The sequence below is a fragment of the Embiotoca jacksoni genome, unplaced genomic scaffold (genome assembly GCF_022577435.1).
Source record: "Embiotoca jacksoni isolate LCO1_2020_lvr unplaced genomic scaffold, fEmbJac1.0.p SCAF_16, whole genome shotgun sequence".
Classification (NCBI taxonomy): Eukaryota; Metazoa; Chordata; class Actinopteri; family Embiotocidae; genus Embiotoca; species Embiotoca jacksoni.
Window position 1 is genome coordinate 5,472,145 of NW_027185296.1, and position 24,944 is coordinate 5,497,088.

Consider the following 24,944-nt stretch of genomic DNA (forward strand, 5'->3'; position numbering starts at 1 on the left):
CCAAATACATTGAATAAAACTACATTAAATAAAGCACCAGATCCAACTTCTTTCTAACATTTTGTGCTATAATGAAAATCTGTTGTATTTCAAAGACATCAACATCATAAAACTCCATTTAAGGGACCGTTTAAGGCACAAATGATTCGATTGCTGACACTTATAACGACCATCCCACACTCGCTTTTTCACTGCATCATGTATGTAAACTGGAATATTGGTCAGAGCAGAATAACACCCTCAGCTGCACTAACTACTAACCCTGAAACAACTGAAATCCACACATCCTGTATAACCACACACAGACACACAGATAATGTGAGAGAGAGAGATGCTCTGCAAGGTGCCCCCAGAGGTTGAAGGATCAGCAGGAGAAATGTTAATGATTAATTAGATGTTAGAGTTGCTCGTGATTAAAAACATGGAGGACTTTAGAAGAGCCCTGAGACTAGAATGCTGGCATCATTGACTTGTCTATTTCTTCTCTCTTTATGCTACTGTACAAACACATAACACACACACACACACACACACACACACACACACACACACACACACACACACACACACACACACACACACACACACATACTCTGCCGTTAAAGGAGAAATGGGTTGCAAATTAAAAGTCTCCTGTGACTGCCAAAAATGTAAGTACAGAACAAGAAAGAGAAGGAGAGACACAGAGACAGACGTGTGCTTCGTGTCCCACTGGTTTGGGTTGAGTTAATGGTGGATCGTCCAGGTCGTCAGCCATAGAAAGTCCTAACGTCAGCATTAGGCACTTTCAGACCGAAGGAATAGTTTTATGAACTGTCGGTGGGAGTACTCCCTTTTCTTTTGTGTTTGCACTGCAGGAACTGAAAACCATCGTAGGGTCTTAGAACTCTGTTTTGGGGACATTTTTAGCTCCTACTTCATGGCAGGTACTTTCTCAGCACAGAAGGAACTATAGTGAAATAACTTTACCATGATTGGTTCACCTCTTTACTTTGCTGTCAGACAGCCCTTTCCTTCAGGTGGCTAACTGCACCGTTATAAGTCACACAATAAGGCCTCGAACACACTGACCGCGTGGCGTGTGTGTTACCTGTTGCTGCAAGGCGTCATTTCATTTCGGCGTCCATATCACTGGATGAGAGCAGACACACTGCCCGCTGAGACGGGTGGCTCAGCTGCGTCTCACACCTCTCTCTCCTCTGTGTCGATGTGTGTGCACGTGCGTGCGTGCGTGTGTGTGTGTGTATGTGTGTGTGGCTTAAGAAACAAGCGGGCTGTGTGTGTGTGTGTGTGTGTGTGTGTGTGTGTGTGTGTGCGTGTGTGTGTGTCCCAGGCTCTTCCCACGTGCCTGATTTTTGATGCAACTCATCACTTGTCGGACCTCAAAAATACTCTACTGATGACCATTATCAAAGAGAAACTCATTGATTCAATGGTAGGACCTGCAGCCGCAGCACTGCAGCTGACAGGCAGCAGGTGTGGGTGCACACACACAAACAAGCCACAGCTAAGACGTGCGTATGAGGTAACGCACACGCCACGCCGGCAGTGTGACACAAACAATCAATCGATCGCGCCAGCGCTAGACAATCAACGTCAGTAATCTGCAAGGTAAAATTACTGGTTTTGTCGATGGAGTCTGGTGGCTTTGAAGAGAGTAATATAACGTACCGTTCCCGATCAGAAAGGGCTGCAAGGTGAATCAGTGAAAACATTCTAAATATAGCGTACATTTAAACTAATGTTGATGGATAAAATCCATTTTGTTGCTGACCCCATCCATAGCAGTGCATAGCTTTTCTTCTGTGCTGTAACAGCTGTCTCCTTCTCCGAACTCCCATCTACTGCAGGTTATACACTGACTATGGATAAATACCTCATACAACCCCACTTCAAACAATAAAAACTATCCTTTTATCGCTAAACCACCAAAAATCGAACAACGCTCGCACAAAATGGGCCGCTGTTTTATGTCGTGCAGGAGAACCTTTGCCAACCGGCAACCGGCAACCGGCTTACATCATTTTATCCTTCCTATGGTGCAAATGAATCACAAAAATATTCCCTTGAGGAGGAAATTTAAAACTTTAATCTTCCTGGATGGATAGGAGCTGTTGCTATGACATCATTACCATGTGGCGCCTAGACGTCTTGTTGCAGGTCATCAGTGAATCATCAGTGTCCCCATATTTACTGAAGCAGTGACCTAATCAGCGTCTAAATCGAATTCACTCAGTGATTCACTCTTCCAAGTAAACTGGGGACTGAGTTGAGACACACCCTTACGTTGTCCACAGAAATGGAAAGGCTTTGGAGAGGAGTGATGCACAGACAGAACTACACAGATTCAGCAATGCTACAGAAAGTTGTTGAAGTAATGGATGCTCTGTGGTGACCATTGGCAGATGGGCTGATGATCCCCAGCTCCTGATCTGCTAAATTGGGAACATGAAGTCTGTTCTCTAAATGACCCTCTCATCAACAGGATGCACCCTGCAGTCAGTCTCTCTGTTCGTAAAGACAAGAAAGAACTTTAAAAACATCAATGTTCGCATCATTCACAGTCAGAGGCAGCTGAAGCAAAACCCACTAAAACTGCAAAATTGCCCCAGAGACTCTCGGGCAAAAACATCGACTTGACAAGGCTATCTCTCCTTCTCTTCCTCACCCTCCTCTCTCCCTTCCTCTGTCTATTGATTCCTTTTGAATGGATAAGCATATTTTGTCTCTTTATCAGTGCAAATGGTGCCAAATTCCCTCTCTTGCCTCCTCTTTCTAACCTTCAGGGAGGGCAGTGAGGCCGGGATTTTGTGTCCTGACAGCTGCTTTCGGCTCGCCTCGAATTGAAACAGATATAATATCAGAGACAGATTTGGATCAATAGTTGGCTAGTCCCAGTTCTTCATCCTGACTAGTATGCACGCAGAGGTCAATGCTTACCTGATCAATGACTGCAAATGCAATCGATCCACAGGCACGGCTTCTACAAACGACAGCTCTAATGCGAAACTAAATTGCTGCTCAGTGTGTGTAAGGACTGACTGTGAAAAGGCTGACGCCTCGTGCCCTTCATGTGGGATGGAAGGTGTCGATGGGAAAGATTCCCATGGTAACAAGTCGCCAGCATTCACCCCATCATACAACTCATGATGGTGACTGCCAGTGTTACTGAACAGTGTATTTTGCACATCAAATGAAAAATAATCTGATTTTGAGCTACAGTTGTGAGATAAGCAGAGTTATCCCCGATCAAACTAGCATTAAATTAAAGTGTTGTTACTTTGAAATTTGGCTGACATGAGGCATCCATGTTTGAAAGCTTCTCAAACACTTTAGTATAATTTACTACCAAGTTGGATATTGGAGCTCACAGGGAAAAAAATATATCATATTGACTCCTTGAACACAAACAAACAACATCGTACCAGATGTTTTAATGCAGAAATATGCAGCGTAACAAACAAGCTGTCACTACAAACATGACCTCCCTTTTAGAGTTGTATTTGCGTAGCGCTGCACAAAACTGAACCAGTTTAACTAAACCTCTATTTTACGCAAAGTTATTAGTTATTACTGATGAGTGAAGATGAATGGAAGTCTATGGAACCAGAGATTTTTTTGGAGCCAGGGCCTAGTGGCCTTCAGTGGCATTGCAGTTTATGGCGCATTGGCTTTACTTTTCAAACCCGGAAGCTACATCCACTTTTGTTCTACCGTCTCTGTTCTTAATCTGTAGCTCCATGTTTTTGTGAAGCATTACTAGTAAAATCTCGTATTAGTGTGGATGTAGCACTGAAATCAATTCAAGCGATCTACAGTCAGCGCACCATTTACAGCCATTTCTTCCCTAAACTTCTGGCCACACCAACTGCATCTCTTGTTGGGTTACTTGTTCCACGCCTTCTACAAAAATACTTAAACAAAATGCATCTCATGGATGGGAAATTGCCACTTTATTGTGAGGCCTATATGCAAATCTTTCCACCAAGATAAAAAAAAAAAAATAGAGCCCTGGAAGTGTCAACTCTGCATGATTCTACAGTTTCGTTTTTGGTCTCCTATTGCGTTAAAACCATTCCTGTTTGCATAGTATACTTCAGAATTTCCACTATACTTTTGTATTTCTCAAAGGGGTCCCTCTGTATAGTTAGTATGTTCTTTCCTCTCTTGACTTGAATAATGAATGTACCCCTCCAGACTGACACCACACTGAATCCCTGTTCTCTGTCTGTCTAGTAGCAGAGAACAGAACGGTCAAGGTAATACGCGTGGAGAGGTGCATCGTCTCGATGGGATGACTGCAGCCTTGACTCATACTATCATCTCGCATCTCTCTGCCTTTTTTTTTTTCTTTCTGTAATCTGTGCACACTATCTGTGATAGTCGACACACAGGCCCATAAAACCACATACAGATACGCACATCAATACATGCGTACGCACACACCAGACAGATGGTTGGAGCTCTGCTCTGACAGAGGCTAAAGCACAGGGCACCTCCACTCTTCAAAGTCTCTCCGTCTCTCCTCTCGTTTGCTTTTTCAAATGCCATCTGTACGCGGGCACACTAATGTTACTTAAAACAAGGACATTGCATTTTTTTTCCTGCCTCTATTTAGAAGCCAGTAGGAAGAGGGTTTCTCTCTGCCTCTGCCATAATAATCATTTGATACAGTAGGCACACTATAGTAGCTCAAGTAAAAGATAAAAGGATGGGAGATGGAGCAGCAGAATACCTGGAAACAACAAGATTTTGCTTATACGTGTGTGCATTGGTGGATGCGTCTGTCATGGTGAGTGTATGGGCCTGCTTATAAGAATACAATGCACTAGATGGATGAAATGGTGTGTTTGAGAGGGAGAGAGAACATGTGTGTGTTTCATTATCCAGTAGCCAGGTTTCTCACCTCTCTTTTTTCTGGTCCCTCAGAGGAGCAGTCATTTCTCTCTGTCAGTCAGTCAGTGTTTGGGGAAATGATAGTGGGTTTTAGAGAAAGAGCAGCTTTGTTTGGGAAGGAGCAAGCAAGAATAGCGCTGTTTCCTTTCATCATCATCCTTTTGCTGTCACCTTCTAACATTCTCCTCTCTCACCTTTTCTCCTTTTGTCCTTTCCTTCCGTGCTCCTCATCCTCCCCACTCTTTCCCTTTCTCCTTTTCATTCTGGCCTTGCCTTGCCCGGCCCGTCCCCTCCCCCAGCTCTCGCTTCTCGTCCCCCATCCCCTCTCCCTCCGTTTCCCTCTCCCCGGACTGAGGCAGCGTGTTATTAGCAAGGCAGCCAATGTGCCTGTCGGTGTGTGTTAGAGAGAGATAAGCACAGGTAGAGAGAGTTACATAAGCCTCTGTTGATTACTGTGGAGGAGAGGGAGACCAGAAAAGGAGAGTGAGAAGGAGAGAGAAAGAAAGATTGCTGTACCTTAGCAAGTACATTGTGCTCTAATGTTGCCTGTATTGCTGGCTGGTGGTTGATAAGTAGGCCTCGGCTTCTGGGGCTGGTTGAAAGGACAGTCATTAGGTTGGACTTCCTAAAACTGGCAGCTCGGTTCATAGATTGCAAAGTTTGTTTTCGTCACGATGTTTAACAGGAGAAAAATAAACCCTTCTCTGGGTTTATTACATTAATATGGCATGACAGAGTGGTAATAAATAAAAGATAACAGAATACACTTTGAATGTAGTGTCGTTTATGGAGCTGTTTTTAAAATGATTTTAAACTGATTTATTTATCACATCTGCAAGTCGGGCTTTGTATTGCTCAATCATTTTTGATACCAGTACAGATATCTTGGCTCTGGTAGCAGTTCCTGAACAACAACAAAAATTTCAATTTCATGAAATCCATTTTAAGAAAAAAAAAATTACGTGACACATTATTACACTTTAGTTTTCATAAGTGTAACCCAAATTATTGTCTATAGCTACATTTTACAGATGTCACCTAAACGACTCGCATACTATCTGTAGATGCTTGCATGGCGGCTGCACACACCGATGCCTCCAATCTGTGTATACCTGGTTGCAAAAAAGTTAGATCTGCTCTTTACATCTAAAATGTGTTTGTGTGGATGTGCCCTCAAAATCTAAATTTTGCCCCAAATATTTTAGTTGACAATTAATTGTTTTACAAATAATTTCAAAATCATTTAATTGTCTTTTTCTGTCCATTTAATACCATTATTGTTGTTTAAGCCTGATCATGGTTTAGTAATGCACAGAGGAGAGAGAGGCGTGAGACGCAGCTGAGCCACCCGTCTCCGTGGGCAGTGTGGCTGCTCTCATCCATTGATATGGACGCCGAAATGAAATGCACACCTTATGAAGACGTTAAGATAATGTCAACAGATGCTCATTGAAATGCAGTCAATCAAATACTAGAAGTTCAGCGCCTGGAGATAATCAGCTGTTTTCACTAATTCTCCGCTCATGTGCCTCTAAACCACAGCAGAAGAGAGCGATGATGACAATGATGAAAAGAGCACCCGTCAAACCTCAAACTGTGGAAGAAGTCATGGAAATACAACATTAGTTAGTTTGATCCAGCTGTTTTTACACAGATAAATGGAGACGATACTTATCTCTACTTAAATAATTGGGGCCTACCCGCAAGTAATAATAATAATAAAAATAAACTTGATTTGTATAGCACCTTTCATACAAGAAATGCAGCTCAAAGTGCTTCACAGCAAGAGAATTACATGGTGTTTCACATAAAAACAGATGAAAGGAACATTTAAGATAGATATAGAAAAGAAATGAGATAAAACATAAAATGCATAAGAAAGAGATAAAAAGCATAAGAAAAAGTAGTTTTGCTCTTTCACAGAAATACCTCGATATGTCATAAATATTAAGTTGGTGAAACTTTATGTTTCGTAGCTTGAGCAAATCCCATGAAAACCACAAAACTCACAATGAATTGATGCTGCCAAATAGTACCTACAGTACATAGCCAAAGACTAATACTGTAGTTTGTTCCTCTGTGCCACAGCTCTTCATTATTGTCAACAACAAATGAGAACATATAAATGACATGTTCCTTTATTACCATGAACACGAAGACTATCGACTATATTTTGAACAAATCTCAAATACACAATACTGCTGCAATAAATATACTTTTTATTCCTATCACTGTTTTAGGAAACTAGCTACTGCTTTGTGAACTAATAAACTATATATTTGTGACAATAACCATTTAGTAGGAAGAAATGTGCTTGGGGCTGAGTGTGTCAGACAGGATGTGGAGGTTGGAAACAAGTAAGAGACCAACTAAGACATTGTGGGTTTTGGTCTTTTAATGGAAAAATGCACATGTTATCCTTTAACAAACTAAAGACTAAAAGCAGTCTTGCTCTGACAGTGATGAAATGCAGAACACATCAAACGTGAAGCATTTGATGCACCAGTGCAATACTTGGTCAGTTTCATGGTCCACACACCACAAAGAATTATGAGGATCTGTAGACTGAACTTGTTGTACGAGTCAATGGACACAAAAAGGCACATGTAGAAGATGATCACATGCATACACTTTTTGTTGAGTAAAATTATAGGTGATGAGCTGTCACTCGCCTCCTTACAATGTTATTGTACAACCTAAAGGACAAGTGTAGCTGGTGCACATTTAGATGTATACACATTAAAATATTGAATCTACTTCTCACACACTCACACACAACTGCAACTTCATTCTTAATAGCACCTCTTCAAGTCATCTCGTGTGTGTGTGTGTGTGTGTGTGTGTGTGTGTGTGTGTGTGTGTGTGTGTGTGTGTGTGTGTGTGTGTGTGTGTGTGTGTGTGTGTGTCAGCCCTTCATCGGTATGCCAAACATTTGTCTGGAGGCCCTCCAGCAACAACCAGCTTAGGAGGAGCTCAAGGCCAAACAAGTGTGAGGATTAAAGGACATACAGAGTCCTCTCTTCTACCCTCTCGTCTCGGTGGAGAAAGTGTATTTGCAGTGCTCTCCTCTTCCTTAACTACCACTGAGGTGCCCTTGAGCAAGGCTCTTGGAGTTGCCAAGTGCCTTACAGCGGTGGACTATTGTGAAATTGGGCAGATTCCAATGATCAAGGTGAAGTGCGGTGTTGGAGAAGTTTTTAATGCCCAATGTCCATTACTATTAACAGTTACCGACTGCAGCTCAAAAACAACTCTCCCCAGAGACGCAGCAGTGACCCCCAATTTACCTTACATAGAGCACACGCATGACAACTACAGTAATAGATGAAGAAAACCGTAGGAACAGCAGTGGTTGTTGTTTGCAATGTGTAGATCCCATTAGAATAGTTATTTTTCTGCTTCTGACAAGCTAATTAAAATGTAAAGGTCCAGAGTTGGCACAAAAGGAAGTGAGGGAGGGGAAATTGTGAACGCCTGTCAGGGGAGAGGGAGCCAGAAAAGGTAAAAAAAAAAGAGAGAATAAAACAGAATAATTTACACTAAGTACAAGTTAATGAGATCAACCACAAAGCAATAATGATGGTTCAGGTCTGAGCACAGCAGCGTGTGTGTGTGTGTGTGTGTGTGGTCAGTAAAGCATCTTTGTATCTGACATGCAAAGTCAGACCTTTGTCAATTAAACACCTAAAAAAAAGATCTGAGTTCAGATTTTACAAGTAATAAATTATGTAAAATACAACAACAAAACAATAAATAGTAGAGCCTGACTGGTACTTACATTTTGTATTTTTTTTTAAAGATACAAATGGTACAATATCGGCTGACAAATTAGCCAACCGATAAATCAGTTGGGTTCTAAATAGAGCAAATTAGTTAAAGAATTTTGACTCTCCTAAAAATTGAATTTTTGCTCTTGCAAAAGGACACTGATCGCCACAGATTACTCTAATTGCACTGCTGAAAGCTAAGAAAAGGGTTCCTGTACAGTATTTGAAAAGGGTGAGAAAATTACAGAGAGTGTGCAACTGAGCAGTTTACTCCTAAAAAAGGGAGAACTACAGTGCCGCAAACAGTATTTCTAAAATGTGACATATAACCATACGTATATATCAATCTTAAATTGAGCTTTGTTTTTTTTAATAATGTAAATTGAATCAGTAAATTTCCAGGCTTGTTTCGGAAGCAAAAGTAATACTCAGCTTATATCCAACACTAGACTCATGAGAAGATACGAAATTATTAATAAATTATTTGCCTTCAAACAGTGTTTTTCATGTTGAAGCTTGGCTGGAGAGTAAATAACCTTGCGGTGCCTGTGTCCTGCAGAGAAAAAGAGAACAAAAGGGGAAGTGAGATGGTCAAGGTGCTTCTCCGAATAAAAATTCAGGGGAGTGAGTTCCATGAGGCAAGCCAACAGGAAGTATAAAAAAAGAGATGGGGAGAGGCATGGCATGTACAAAAATGTGGAATAACAATAAGGAGGGCTTTTTAAGTGTGAGAAAGAGACTGCACACAATGATGCTCAAACACAACATTCCCCTCTTTCTTACTGCCTCTCTTTTATTCAGCCTCAGTCACACAGACATGCCTGTGTGCACACAGTATTATGTAAATAGTCTCTTCGGCAGAGTGCTGCTGTCACTGAGCAAGCATCCTCTGGGCCATCGAGGCAGCCTCATTAAAACAAGGCACAGCATCCATTAATAGATACCAGTGCACATGTACACAAATATATACACACACATACTGTTCATATACAGTCAGAAACGCACACAAAGTGTTCACAGACACCAATAAAGGACCTCCCAGGAAGCACTGCTCTAAATGTTCAAGGAAACGGCTCAAATGTCACTGAGAACAATGCGTGAAGAGTGTGTGTGTGTGTGTGTGTGTGTGTGTGTGTGTGTGTGTGTGTATGAGTGACTGAGACTGGGAGGCATGAGGGAAGAATGGGCTACGTGGCTTTAAACAAGCTCTGGGCTGATGCCACAATATATATATTAATATATGATCAGTCTATAGCTGGTGTGTGTTTGTATTACTATTATAACATTTGTTTCCCTAAATTTGTGATGTCCCAAACTCACAATCTCGTCATGTGTCCGCCCTTAACATGGTCCACTGTCCAACTTTTGATCTGGAAGAAAACAGAGAGCGGTCATTCCGTTGAGGAGCTCGCAAACGACAAGACCGAAGAAACCCTATGGTTCACCTGGGCTTGTGTCACTCAGAAAACAGTCAGCCAATAAGAAAAAAGGATTATTGACATCAATGTGCCTATTCTTCAGTTCAGCCTATTCTTGGTAGAGCTCCAGAGAGAAGCTTAAGAAAGGAGATGTAAAACTATATTGAAATGTTTTTTGAGAGTTGAAACCACAAAAATGTCTTCTTATGGATTTCACAGTTAAAACTAAAACACTGGAAACATGTAAAATATGGGAACTTTTATGAAGGCAGGCCAAAAATTCAAATAAGATAAATAGTTACACTCAAATATAAAGAAAAGAACAATTCTACATACATTTTATTTATACAAAGCTGTTAGCACACAGCCAAAGGATTCAATTGGTCATTCTTCATGCTATCACTTTCTCATAAGAAGTAGAAAATGCTGTTTCATTAAGACAAATATAAGAGAAAAATATTCTCAATTGACAGATAAGTTTCTGGTTTTACTTAAGAATTTATCATTTGTAACGCGCTGTTAATTTGGCTTCCACTTCTTCATGTTTAGTTATCGTGTTATCTTTCATTTCTGTAAATCAAAATATAGGGATTTCTAATCAGGAATTCCTTCATAGCCAACAACAGTATCTTGTTTGTCTGAGTTTGCTGCCATATGCAAAAGTATGGGTACCACTTGGGAAAACGGTGTTTCATGGTATTGCCTGTGGAAAACACAAGATAAGCCCAACATGCAATGCAAACATATGGACAATAAACCTTCCTCCTTAAACCTGCAAAGTAAAAGGGGCTCCTGTTTGTTTGTGATCTGCTGGCCCCGCAGGTGGCTCCCGAGGTGTGGGCTTCATCCGCTTTGATAAGAGGATAGAAGCTGAGGAGGCCATCAAGGGCCTGAATGGCCAGAAGCCATCAGGTGCCGCCGAGCCCATCACGGTCAAGTTTGCCAACAACCCCAGCCAGAAGACCAGCCAAGCCCTTCTGTCACAACTCTACCAGTCCCCCAATCGCCGATACCCCGGACCCCTGCACCACCAGGCTCAGAGGTTCAGGTGAGTACTGGGTCAGGGCATGAGGAAGGTCATGGAGGAGGAGGACAGGACCGGATGGGAAAGAGTTCAGACAATGTAGTCGCAGCACTATGTCAGGATGTATGATTTTAGAGGTGTGTATAATGCAGAGCTTCCAAACCTCGGCACTGACCCAGTATAAAGTCCTCTGGTATGACTTTGGTGAGCCCACCATAATTCCTAAATAAAGTGGAGTGGCTGGTCCACTGTTCAGTCATTTTGATAGCAGTCCTGCTGATATAAAGTTGTCACTAAACAGCAGCTTTATTTTTGTCATGAAGTTGTGAAGTGAGGAGCCGGTTTAGGTGCCCCTGGTTCTGAAAGTAAAAGTCTCTCTTAGTCTGTCTCACTTTCACCAGTGACAAATGACTCACTGTTGGTGCTCTTTAAAGAGATTCTCCTTCTTAATTCAAAAGTACAAAAGAGCAACATCTGCATTAAAGAGTAAATGTTGTCCTTTTTTTAATACAAACAAACAAGATCCAAACTTGTGTACATAAAAACAAAAAGGTGAGAAGTTAATTCCGACCTACATGAAGCTAAAGATTGTCCTCTTAAGAAAACTGGTAACAGTCTGTTCAAATGAATTCATATTTGAATTGTTGGTAAATTCTAGATTAATTGGAAGCATTGTGTAATCTTGGCAAAACGTTTTGTACACAAATGCAGCACGGAAACATCCTGAATTCTTAAAAGGATAACATAAACATATGGAATCGTTACATTACCTGTGAGCCACTTGTGTCTCCATGTTGACTAACATTGAGGGGGATTATGGCAATTCAGAGAGGGTTGTGTACTACCTAGAACCAGCGGCTCTTCCTCCTTCCCAACTCTTTTCCAGAGACATTTTAATGTAACAAAATCAAGCACAAAGAGCTGACACAATATGATGGGGTCACTTGGGCCGTTTGCCCAAAAGGTTGGGAATCTCCAGGGTCATGTGATGAACGTATATGATTATAATGCAAAGCAACTAATGTGTATCTAAAAGAAAACTTCACCGAAAGTAGTCGTTCAAGTAAAATATATTCTGAAACTGTGACATATGAGACATTTAATGTCTAGTGGGTAAAAATGACTCTTAAACTTCACGGCAATTGTTTTCAGTCAATGTGACAATAAATGCACTTAATCAAGGAAACATGTCTGCTCCGAACGACGGGCCTAATTTGGAAAACATTTGCACCAAATGCAATTTATAGATTGTTTGAACAGAGGATGTAACGCCTACACACGCAGAGAGCATGAGTCATCGCACGGTCTGTGTAACGACGACGATGCACCTTTTCTCCTGTGAACAATCGTTCTGGCAAACACGTCCTCCGTTTGAACAACAGGTGTGAGCTGTGCACCTGGTGCAGGTGTCGGTAAATCAGTGAGCGCTCTGTGTGGGTCCACCCAGATCAGAGCGGAGCTGTTCATAAGAGACTGTGGGGTTCTGTCGTTCACAACTACGCATTTCCCCTCATTTCATCATGCTGCCATCATGTCGACGCTCCCCAGAATATTCCCTGCGAGGCCTGGGCAAAAAACATGTATTAATATACATATGAATAATATTATTCTTGTAAATTTTTTCAACAAAAAAAAAGATGCATTTTGATTTGCACACTTAAAAGCCATAATTCTGCAAGACTCAGTCATATATGGTATAGTATGCAGTGTAACGATATGTTTGACAGATTTCGGTAAACATTGCATTACAAGCTAAAATTTTCAAAGACAGACTAATGTCAGTTTGTATTCAAACAAATTATTAAAAACTTAATAAACAGATTTGGTTTTTAATGTTTAATCAAATAAATGGACATGAATTAATTTGTAAAACTGAAGTTTTTTGCCCAGGTCAGTAATCTTCACACCCAACCATCACTACACTTTATATATGTAATAAATCATCGACATGCTGTATATATGACATCCTACGCAGTCATTTCCTGTCAAATGACAGATACAGTGCTTTTTTTTTTAATTTTAAATGTTATATGACACCCAGCAGATGGTTAGAGCTTAATCCTTGAGATGATGCTACCTTTCACCTCAACTACCAAAAACAAGGCAGAAACAGCTGATTGTGTATCACACTCGATCATCACATCCAACAAGAATGTCTCCAAATTGGAGACAGAAGATGTGCTTATACAATTTCCTCTCTCTTTCAATAACACTAAGCCGGTCGTGCTGTTTACTCTCCATCAAAGTCAGAGCTTGGAAGGTATTTTTCTTCTGGAGCGGCTTCCCTGGTGTGACACCTGAGCGATGTAGCGTGGCTGTGTGTCTGTGATACGCCAAGCCAATTTACAGGCTCCGCAGGAGAGCTGTCGCTTCTCATCACAACTCACAACCACAGGACACTTCCTCACTGTGTCCCCGTGCTCCTGCTCTCTGCTCCCAAGCCCTTCACTAAAACCTCAACACTTTAGAAGTTAGAAATGTGCTGGATGTGCACAGCCCCACCTCAACCCACTTCTTTTTTTTTTTACTAAATCTTTTAAGGACAACTCTGAAAAAGGGCTTTTTTTTATTCCATATATAACTGTGTATATATTTCGTCAGATCTAATCTATTTTTTGATGTCTTTAAAAAACTAAATAAAATTTTAAGTTAAGATAAATAATATTGTTTCAGTTAAGTTAATTTAAAGATTCGTTTAATAAACTACAAATGTACCCCTGAAACAAAGTGAAATTAGCACTGAAAATAAAATCTATTGGAGATTATAAAGTTGCTTTACATAACAAGTATGTGCTGCTGCTGCTGCTGCTGCTGCAGCTGCTTACACGACCCAAGATAAAAAATAGTCTGGGCACAAAACAGTGCAATCCTGCTGCAGTTCTAATTACATTTATCCTGTGTGACTAAATCACATGGGCCTTCTGTAACACAAGTTAAAGTATAATGTGCTTGTATGGTCACTCTCCAAGACGACAAACATAATCGACTCAAGCACAATACACCGAGCCCTGGATCCCGGGTTGTTTCCGATCCTCTGTCATTAACTAATGGTACTAATTAGCAATTAGCCTTATTATTTCCAGGGCAGGAGCCAATTTTAATTGAACAGATTTTTGCTTCAAAAAAGAAAAGACAAAAACGCCCATTCCTCCATTAACATGCATTGACAGAAAGCACAAAAGCCCTATTGTTTATATCGAGCTTGGAGAGGCAGCGTGAAAAGCTGGCAGAGTGTTTGCGTGGTGGTGAGCTTGCATCAGTGTGCGTTCGTACGTGTGTGAGACACAGAGATGGAGAGGGAGAGAGCGTGTTAGCGGCAGGTTGTTTTGTTGTGGCCCAACGGCCCGGCTGCCAGCAGATGTCTTCATGCTCCCGGGCCTGGAGCGCCTCGCCTCTGAGCATCCTCTCCAATTGACTCATTTACCCACAAAGTAGAATGCTTGTTCCCTTCCCACGTAATGGGCTAATTACCGTTTGAATGATTCCGTATATCCTTTTCTCCACTTTTGTTCTTTGTTTTAGGCCTGGGTTTGTACTTTTAGGTAATTTTACACGAGAAAAGGGCTACAATTGAACACAGATAATAAGTAGGTCAATATTTTACTCACAAAGTTTATGTAAACTGTAAAAAGTTAATGTAAATCACTTCCAATGTAGGATTTCGTTGTGGACTGCCACAATATGACTATTTACATCATTAAAATGCATCTTAAACATTTACATTTTAAAATTACTTAATGTAAAGATACTTGCTAGATGGTGTTGAAGCAATATTTTTAACTACAGCTTATTACAGTGATAGAGATCTGCTGGATTTATAATGTATAAAGGTACTTAATTACAATTACCCCACACTGCAGAATTAAATTATCCCCGATTAGAAGATTAATCATCTGTTATCTCTAGCAGGCAATGTAAATTTAATTTAAAACACAAGTAATTACACAATTAATTTATTGAAAGTCTACAAAACCTACTTCATGAACTGCAATCAAATAATAATGAAGTTGTCTAGATATCAAGTAAGAACATGATAATGTTGCTTTTATGGGTTGTTAGTAGAATAGACACCTGGATTATTTTGTGGTAAAAACATTAACATTTTAAATACGATTTTGCGAGTGTATGTTTGTGTGTCTGCGTGCGTGCAAGAAAGCAAATGCTTGTTGACTAAAAGGGACAAGGCGAAACAACCCTGATAGTCAAGTCAAAGTCAGAGAGTTTGTAGTGTTTTGAAGAGGAACGAGGCGTCACTGGCCAGCTGTTGCTCAATAAGCCGTGGCCCCTGTCCATTAGGCCAGAGGAGTTAATAAGACATGAGACAGGCCAGACCCAAGTGAGGAATGAAGGTCATTGAGTCACCAAGCAGACTGCATCTATCCAAGAGGGCCAACATTCCATACAGCACGCAGGTTTCTGAAGCCCAGCTCACAGAGACAGAGACACACACACACACACACACACACACACACACACACACACACACACACACACACACACACACACACACACACACACACACTTACCCTGACTGACTGCAATGACTGTAGCTCACGGGCTGAAATTATTATGAAACCAGAACATCTCCCAAAAAAATAAACCCTTTTAGACAGCGGCCACCCTCTGACTAACACTCAGCCATTCCACCTGACCTGCCGGCACTTAACAGGTTGACCCCGAACACAAAGACAAATATTCAAAATTTCATGGATAGTTTAACATTCAGTTGTATGTTTTTTTGTCGTCGCACCGCATAGAAAACCGACTGATCATCATCACCTCTCTCACTCACCATCATTCAAATGCCAAACCATTACACTGACAGAACTCTGGATCATTTCCCGCCATCTCAGGTGTTCTCTCAATTGAGTTAACACAAATTAAAGACCACAGAGTAAGAAGAGAAATTTTCATTTACCTCCATCGAAATAAACCATCAGTGTGGTTTCATAAATTGTATGGACACCCACATGCAATTTCCCGCTCGAAAATAAGACAATGATCTGCAACTGTGTAGCATTGTGGCTAGACTATCATCCTAACATAGCCTAGCGCAATGCTATGCTCACGCCCTGCCTGCCATTAGTGCTCTGTATGTAACTGTAACACTGAACTGTGACCGGTCCACTGCTGTCGTCTTGTATAACAATGAAATGGTCGCCCCTGCAGTAATATCAATGTGCCTGCAACGCTCTGCTCCGGCATCAGCAAGTGCCGGGCTACGCTGCAGCCGATGAACGCACTCAGCGGCCAAGCAAGCCAGTGCAGCCCGTTCTGATTGTACTGTAGATTCATTAACTGATGATAACGTTCTCTGGTGGGGCTCCTCAGTGTAATGGACCAACTATAGATGGGTTTGTTTGTTCTTGAGTGAGGAGGACCATGCAGTTCCTACAGGGACTTAACATTAGTTCCATTGAGTGAGTCGACCATCTGCCCACCATTAACCCCAGAACCCTCCTTCTCTTTACAGGCTGGACAATTTGCTTAATATGGCCTATGGCGTAAAGAGGTAATTAAAAACTTCACCCAATGCCAGATGTCCATGTTGACTCAATGATTTTTCAATATCCTTTTTCTGTTCTTTTTTTAGTTTATGTTTCCTTGTATTTTTGCAGTCACTTTGCGTTTGACAATTCGTTCAAGGTCAACTGCATTTTTGGTTCTTTGATTTGTTTGGTTTTTTTTTTCTCGTCAGCTTGAGTTGGCTTTGAAACCCTCCCGACCACTTAAGGTGTAAAAAAAAAAAAAAAAAATCCGTCTTTGTTTTCAGTGGTGATGAATTTGCTTTGTTTTGATTATGACAAGTGCTGGTGTTGTTTGGATTGTTTCTGTGAACTGAACGGATTTTGTTCTCTGGTGTAAAACTCCTAATTTCTAGGTGTGTGTGTGTGTGTTTTTTTCTACCGGATTCAGGTTCTCCTGCCTTGTCGCTTTAGAGCTACAGCTTGGGAAGAGTCCCTCTTTAGAAGAAAACTTTGAATTTGTCCCTTTATGGAGATTTCCACACTTCATCATTACAATTAAACATTGTGTTCATCAACTATCCCCCTTTAACACAATCCTCTGCGTGATCTACATCCGTGCCGTGTAAGCCATGACAAAATTCTACACATACAGCTTTAATTTCTTGGCAGTAGTGATGAAGATCAGGAGGTGTTTAGCTAGGACTTAAGATAAGGCTGGATGAACCTGGATCCCTGCTGGAAACAGGAAACGCTGTTTCACTGCAGACAGCTCCAGCTTTGCTCGGCACTGCTCTGCTCGAATTCCTTCCGTTCGCCTCCATGTTTCATTTTGCTTTCCTCGCTACCAATAGGTATATAGGCATAACCCCCGAGCAGCAGCCACTGTGGTGATAGTTGTTTCATGTGCTGACGGTGGTATCTTGCATGTTGCAAGCACAGGGGGCACCATCAGTCTGCCAGTTTAGCAATACAAAGTTTCAGCTCAAGAGAAATGTTCTCTTATAGCAGGTTCCCCTAAAAACCTGTAATTTTGTCAAAAGCAGAAATGAAGAGTCTTGAGGCAGAATAAGACATTGATAGTGATGCATTGTGGCTTTCACAGGTTTAACCTTTAGTGCCTCGCCTCTCCAGGTAGCACTTCGCCCTGCCTCTGAGTCTTTACATAATTTTCTATAGGTGAAAACAGTGGCTGATTCAGCTGTCCTGATTGCGTAGTATGTCATCAAGTCAGAAGTGTTTTTCAGTGATCTGCGTTTATTATTTGAAAGGAAAGAGAAGAAAAGTGTCAAGAGCAGGAAATGGTTTAGCTTTAGAAAGGACAGAATAGATATCTGGTCAGCTACACTGTTGCTATGCAACCCCTGGTCTCGTCTCTAACACTGGTTGGCGTTTGGTCCCACTCTGATGGGTACGCTCGCATACACGTTTACACCCATGCGTGAGAGGAAGCCTGTTTAGATGGCACCTGCTTGATCCTGAAGTAAATATCAAAACCACCTCAACAAGATAATGAGGCTGTTTAATTTGGGGTCTTTTGTAATATTTTGCTGTCGCAGGCGTCGTACGGTGACAGTAAAAATCCCTTCCATCTCAGGATTACAGATTTATAGATACAATCTACTGTATTTCATCTCACTTTAACCATACAGATAGCTTTATACTAATAAAATCTAATACAATGATGCCACGCCACCCATTTATGATAAAACACTACAGGTCAATAAGAGAACCACCCTAGGCGCTTGGATTAGCATTCACAACCACCAAAAAGGCCAGAAGCAGACTCTGCATGACCAAAGTCATGCGGGAAGGTCGTAGTGATCGCCGACCATATATAGTCGCTGGAGAGATGAGGCTGGGGGCCCCGAGCAGCAAGCAGAGCTATCGATCAGTGCCACGAGCTGTGGAATAGAACAGACCAGAACACCCTGCAGGAGGGGGAGGAATACACTTTGTACCTTCATGCCACTGGGCTGTAAAGTGCTTCCATTTTCCATTTAGTTTGCTCCCTCTTCCCTCCCTCCTTCTCCTTAAGAAAGCAGCCTTCTCTGAAACAGCTGCAGCAAAGCGGAAATCTCAATTAAAGCACTCCCAATAATGCCTATAGTCGTTTCTTGGAGAGAGGTGGCATAAGAAATGAACCTTTTTATCTCATTTACCTTTTATTTAAAAGTGGGGGTATTTTTTTTTTTCTCCCTCATTTCCCTTTCCTTTAAGCGGAAAGGCAATTAAGTGAAGTCAACTGAGAATTCAAATCTCTTGCATCACGAGAAAAAGGAGAAGATTATGAGGCGAATGAGAACAGATTTAGCAGGCTGATGCATGATCTTTGATGAATTTCTAGCAATGGTTTAATTCAACAACTTCCTGCAATTTAGCACCTAAAGGAGCCACTCAAAGACAAAAAAGAGAGAACCTACGTCTGCATCTCCTCCGGCAGAAATATAGCCCAGCACACACAGAACTGTCGTCATTCCCGACAGGACACCTTTCAGGAGTGAGAAGTACCGGGAGAATTTAGCAGCAGAGACTCATGGATCTAGACACTGACACACATGCACATACATGACAGGCAGTACACCCTGAATTAGTGGAGTTTGGCTTGGAGCTCAGTTTCTTGGTGGTTAGGTCGGTAAATTGGCTGTAGACAGTAGCTTATTATGCAGGTGAGCATCATGGCAGGCTTTTTAAGTTGGAAGGAGAATTCAGTTTTCAAATGTGGCTGTCAAAGAAGGTTTGTAGCCATTCCATGTACAGTAGATGCAGACACAATTTCACTGTATGCCTCAACCTGTCCTGTTAACACTTGCCGTTTCCTCTGTCTTCCCCCCACTCTGCCTCTTCTCAGGTTTTCTCCCATCACCATCGACAGCATGACCAGCCTGGTTGGCATGAACATCCCTGGGCACACGGGCACCGGTTGGTGCATCTTTGTGTACAACCTGTCCCCAGATTCAGACGAGAGCGTGCTCTGGCAGCTGTTTGGGCCGTTCGGCGCGGTCAACAATGTCAAGGTGATCCGTGACTTCAACACCAACAAGTGCAAAGGCTTCGGCTTCGTCACCATGACGAATTACGACGAGGCGGCCATGGCCATCGCTAGTCTCAACGGCTACAGGTTGGGCGACCGCGTCTTGCAAGTCTCCTTCAAGACTAACAAGACACACAAGTCCTGAACTTTGACAGGTAGAAGCAGTTGCCCCGCGACTTTGTCTGCTCCAAAATTGCCCCCTACCGCCCCCCTACCCCCACCTCCACCCATCCCTTAGCCCCTTCAATCACTACCACTACCACCCTACTACAGCCATCCAACACAGCAAACTCAAACTCCAACCGGAACACAAAGCAACCAACAAACCATCAAACAAATTGAACTAGAAATGGCTTATATTATAACTTTGGACCTATAAGCCAATGTTGCCTAAGTATTACAAAAATGAAATGATGAAAATGTTCACAAGTTTTTGGAAGTTCCTGTGATAATGCAGGCTTCTCTTTGTTGTATATTCTTTCTGTTTGTTGTGGTTGTTAAAATGATTTTTCTCTTCTGTGTAAACAGTAGCAAATCCCTGTATCCCCTTATTTCAGAGAAGAGAATGTCCTTTTTAGATTGGAGCCTTTTCTCTGTCTTGATTCAGGATTTGTTTTTCTTTTGTAAATCCGGATCCACTGTCGTTAGTATTATATACCTCCCTGTCAGTGAAAGGGAGGGGGCTCTTTTTTAAATTAGTGAACCATTCATTCATTTTTAGTGTGTATTAAAAAACTTCCCCTCATCGATTATAAGCGGGATTCCACGATCCCTCTGATGTAGAAAAAAAATGAATTTCTAACATTGTTTTTGTTTTGTATCGCAAACAAAACATAATGTCTTTCCTCACTGGGGTTCAGGGAGATGGGGCGAGGGAGGGGATGGGTTAGCTTTCCTGATGACACGTTCAGTAATTTAAGAAAAAAAAAAAATAACACTGTTGCCAAAGAGAAGATCTCTTTGCTTGGAAAAAAATGCGTTTAGAAAAAGATAAAAATAAATAGAAAGAAGATCTATTTTTATAAATGATAATTAAAATAATAATTATTGAAGAATTTTTACAAGAATCTGGATTTGAAAAAAAGAGAAAAATATTTTGACTGGCTAACTAGGGGGGGCCGGGGCGGGTGGGAGGGGGCACCACCTTGTCTTGTCGTTCTGCCGTGGTACTTTATAGGATCAAAGGTTGTTTGTTTTTTGGGGAATCCAAGTTGGTAGCGATTTTGTAGACGGAAGGTTTTGTGAAAAGGGATGCAAACTGAGGCAGGTGATTTTGGTAATTTTTCACATATGTGCTCGTGCGTAATTATTCAACAGCGATACCCAAAAGGGAAGGGAGAGGGGTCTTTCCAAGGCCTAACCATCCTTATAGTCCAGAGCCCAAAGCAAGAAGACCCTTTGTCCGCTTGTTTTCTTGTTTTTGTCATCAGTCAATATGGGATATCAGTAAATAGATATATACACATCTATCCATTTAGAGAGCATACTATACATTATCTATATCATTTTCTTCGCTCTGCGTTTGTGAACTTACATTTGAAAAGAACTTCCTTTTAGCGATCAACAGTAGGTGCTATACTACATTATTCACATATCTTAAATATCCAAGTTTGTTGTTCTATGTGTTGTTTAAAGAAAAAAATACTTCGATGTTGGCATTGAATTGAGCTGCTGTTCTTCGTTTAATATTTGTTTAATGTCGGCCCAGAAATCTGGCGAGACTATTTCTTTGCTGAATAGCCAGATTTAACAAATTTGGGCCTTGTAAGAATCACTGAACAAACTTTAATTTTGTAACTTTTTTGTTTTGTTTTGGTTTGGCTTGCTGACTTTTAGGTTACTTGCTGAGCGTGAAACGTTTGTCAAAACTTAATGATGATTAGCTAGTTCCGTTAGTCTAGATATTTGTTTCCTTAAAAAGGATCTATGACAACTGTGTCTTTATTTGCTGTGTACAAATAGATGATATATATAAATATATATATAGTCTACATTTGTTTTACAATATCTACTGTACTATCTGAGTTGTCACTGTTCTTTTGTTTGAGCTTGTCTTTTTCATATGACAATTTATTATGAAGTGGTGGTTCAGTTACTTAGAAAAACTTGTGAGGAAACTGTTCAATTGTTGTCATGTTGCTTGTGGAGAAAAAAAAATTGGATTAACTTTCAGTTAACAACTGCGGCAAAAGAAACCGAACAAAAAGCTTCGAATATAACTGTATTTGTTTAACAGTTGATTTACTTCTCTATTTTTTAAACTATTTATTTTTCTATTTATTTGTATTTATTATATATTTATTAATTCATTAATTTATCTGTGTATTTATGTATTTATTTGTTTCATTGTCTGTGTATTTGCGTGATTCTGGTACAGGGAGGGGGGCGTTTCTGAGCAAAAGGTAACAAAGCGACTAGTGGAGAGGCTCTTCCAGTAGTCCACTGCACTGAGAGAACTTTTAGTACGTTTGTGCTTTGTACCAATATATCAAAATTACAATATAAAAAAAAATCTAAAAGTCAAGAAAACTGAAAAAAATGTCTGGAGGGTTGGGGGACGCTCTTCCCTTATTACTAGAAACAGTTACTCGCTATGCATAACCTAGTTAATAGTTAAATTTGCTATTGCTTTTTTCTTGTCTTGTTAAAATGAAATCTTTAGATCTTTTTCAATAAAGTTTAGTCTTAATAGAATGTTATAAACAGTCGTTCTGGTTCAATATAACCTGTGATAAGTTTGTGTAGTTCTAAAAAGCCACTCCGTCCACACCCTCCCTCCACTTACTACCGCTTTGTGATGAAACCTTATGCAAAAATGTGGGTCTGAAAGCATAGTTTTCAGTTTTCAGTGAACATTTTATATAACATTGAGCTCTTGGAGGCTTGGGCAGATCAATTTTAAAATTGTTGTTTGAGGGTCATTCATTGCACTGGACTAAAATCGGTCAAAGTCACTAAAGAGTCTAAACTTATTTTTAAGAAGATTCATCATGTTTTCAAATGACATACCAACAAATCTTTAAAAATGAGAAATTGTTACCATTGCACACCAACTGTTATTTCCTGCAGTTGTTGCTCTACTTATAAAGTACTCTGGAGGTATAAAAAGGGATTGTACCGATTCTATATTTTATATACTCTAATATGATATATATTATATATTTTGAAAGGTGAAAGGTAAGGGAATGGTTCCAGAAGTATAAATATAAGGAATTGGATTTTTCTGTTTGTTGTTAAGACTTGAAAACATGAAGGAGGTGTGTGGAGAGCATTTGAAACACTCAGACGCATGCTCGCATAGTACATCCTCCTCTCTCACACCTCACTCATCTGACAAGCCGGGTCATCGAGTATCATTACCATTAACCAATCATCATCCGCACCATCCGATCGCATAGTGTTCTAACGTCATAACGCCAACCACCCAACCAACCAACCAGACCCCTTCATGCTCCCCGCCGCCGTCGGGAGCTTGAATTATGCAACGACCCCAGTAGAATGTTCTGATGTGTGATCTAATTTCCTACACTGTATGACTTTTGAACTCTTACGATGCGTGCCTGTGTTCCGCCTAGACCCTGTGTGCACATGTGTGTGTGTGTGTGCGTGCGCGCGCATGTGTGCATGTTTGTGTGCATGTTCCTTTATGTAACTGTGTGCGTGTTGTGCGTTTGTCCACATATGTTTGTTTAGCGTGGAGTACATCCAGGTGTGTGTGTGTACAGTGTATACATATGTTAAGTGTTTAGTGCATTTGGGTCCGTTTAGTGCACATATATACAAGCGTATATGTGTGTGTCTCCCTGAGTGCATGTGCGCGCGTGTGTATGTTTGACCGAGATGGCGCGGGCGACTGTAACGTGTGTGAGTGTGTGTGAGAGAATGTGTGTGTGTGTGTGTGTGTGTGTGTGTGCGTGTGCGTGTGCGTGTGCGTGTATGCGTGTGTGTGTGTGTGTGTGTGTGTGTGCGTGCGTGTGTGCATGTCAGGGTGTTTGAAACATGGGGCTGCGTCACCTCGCTCTATGCCCAACCCCTATGGCTCACACCATCCCCTGTAGCGCCTTATAGTGGCAGCCTGCCAGTAGGAACAACGCAGCCAGTAGTGGAGGAGGGAAGGTGAACAGAGGAACTCGGCTCTTCTTGTCAGTTTTCATTTTCCTCCTGAGACGTGTTTGTTTACTATCTGAAAAATCTATAAACGAAATCTTTAAAGACAAAAAAGATGAAAAAATGTTCACGGGGCCCCATGACCGCGGCTCTCTCTACTCTCTCCTGCTTATGTTATTACTTAACAATTATCAATGATGATTATTATGATTATTATTGCTATTATTCTTAGTATTCTTATTCTTATTATTAATCCAATTACTGCGATGAATGACTTCATGTTATCCTTGCTAGTTTAGGTCATTTCTGAAACTGGAAACAAAATAAAAATCTTGCTGTAAATGTTTGTTTTTTCTTTTTCATAAAACTGTTGTGTTTGAATTATTTGTACTTTTGAATGTTGGGACAATAAAATGAGGTGTTAAGAGCTCGGATGTTTCTTGTCGTGAAGAATGAAGCTTTCAGATATTTCACACTGCATCCAATAATGTACATATTTCTACAGAATTTAAATCTTAAAAATGAGATCAAATAAGATTAGAGATTTGTACATTGTAGATTTCTTGATGAGACAGGAGACTGACAACATTTACAAAGATCAATCACAAACATTTGATCGTTCCAGCTTCTCAAATGTGGTGATTTGCCGCTTTTAACATCTTTTAACCGTTGAAAATGTAATGTGAAAATTAATTATTTTCTGATATTTTAAAGAAATAATCGATGAAACGAATATTACTCATTATTTGCCGTCCGTGTATGTTGTTGTTGTTGTGTCTCTCAACACGACGCAAAGATCTAAACTTAGTTTTACCACAGCAGAATTGCAACAGTAAATCACAGATTTAATCTGCGTTCTCTGTGACCTTTCAGCTACTGAGGGACAGTCACGACCGTGAGGTAGTAACACCGCAGACATAAAACGCAGTGCTGCTCTCAGTCAGCTCTCTGAGGTGCAGCTATAGGACAAGAGGGAGGAATCAGGTGGAGCTACATCAGAGATAACACTACCCACTGTATCTCCACCAGACACCTTTGTGCCACCGTGCTCCTCCTTCCCGGTTGAAGAAAATACTGTATTTGTGCTCTACGTGTGCTTCTCATTTAATTTCTGGTCTGTTTACAAAGACAACTTGGTGCATAAAACACCAAAAACACAGAGAATAAGAAAAAGCTCAGAGGAGAGAGGAATAAACTTTTCAAAACAAAGATGCATAGTGCTTTATATTAGCC

At 40.9% G+C, this 24,944-nt stretch overlaps 1 protein-coding gene across 5 annotated transcripts in view; it reads left to right on the top strand.

Annotated features, from left to right (window-relative positions):
* elavl4 (ELAV like neuron-specific RNA binding protein 4) overlaps window positions 1-24,141 on the top strand; it is a 79,404-nt gene extending 55,263 nt beyond the window's left edge. For 4 of the 5 annotated variants that reach the window (XM_069150431.1, XM_069150433.1, XM_069150435.1 and 1 more), the window contains 3 exons: window positions 10,904-11,129; window positions 16,579-16,617; window positions 19,422-24,141. In XM_069150431.1, the coding sequence (XP_069006532.1) occupies window positions 10,904-11,129; window positions 16,579-16,617; window positions 19,422-19,749 (593 nt within the window). In that variant the 3' untranslated portion in view covers window positions 19,750-24,141. The remainder of the gene's footprint in view (window positions 1-10,903; window positions 11,130-16,578; window positions 16,618-19,421) is intronic. The other variant, XM_069150432.1, reaches the window with a different exon arrangement.
* Window positions 24,142-24,944: the final 803 nt, after the last annotated feature.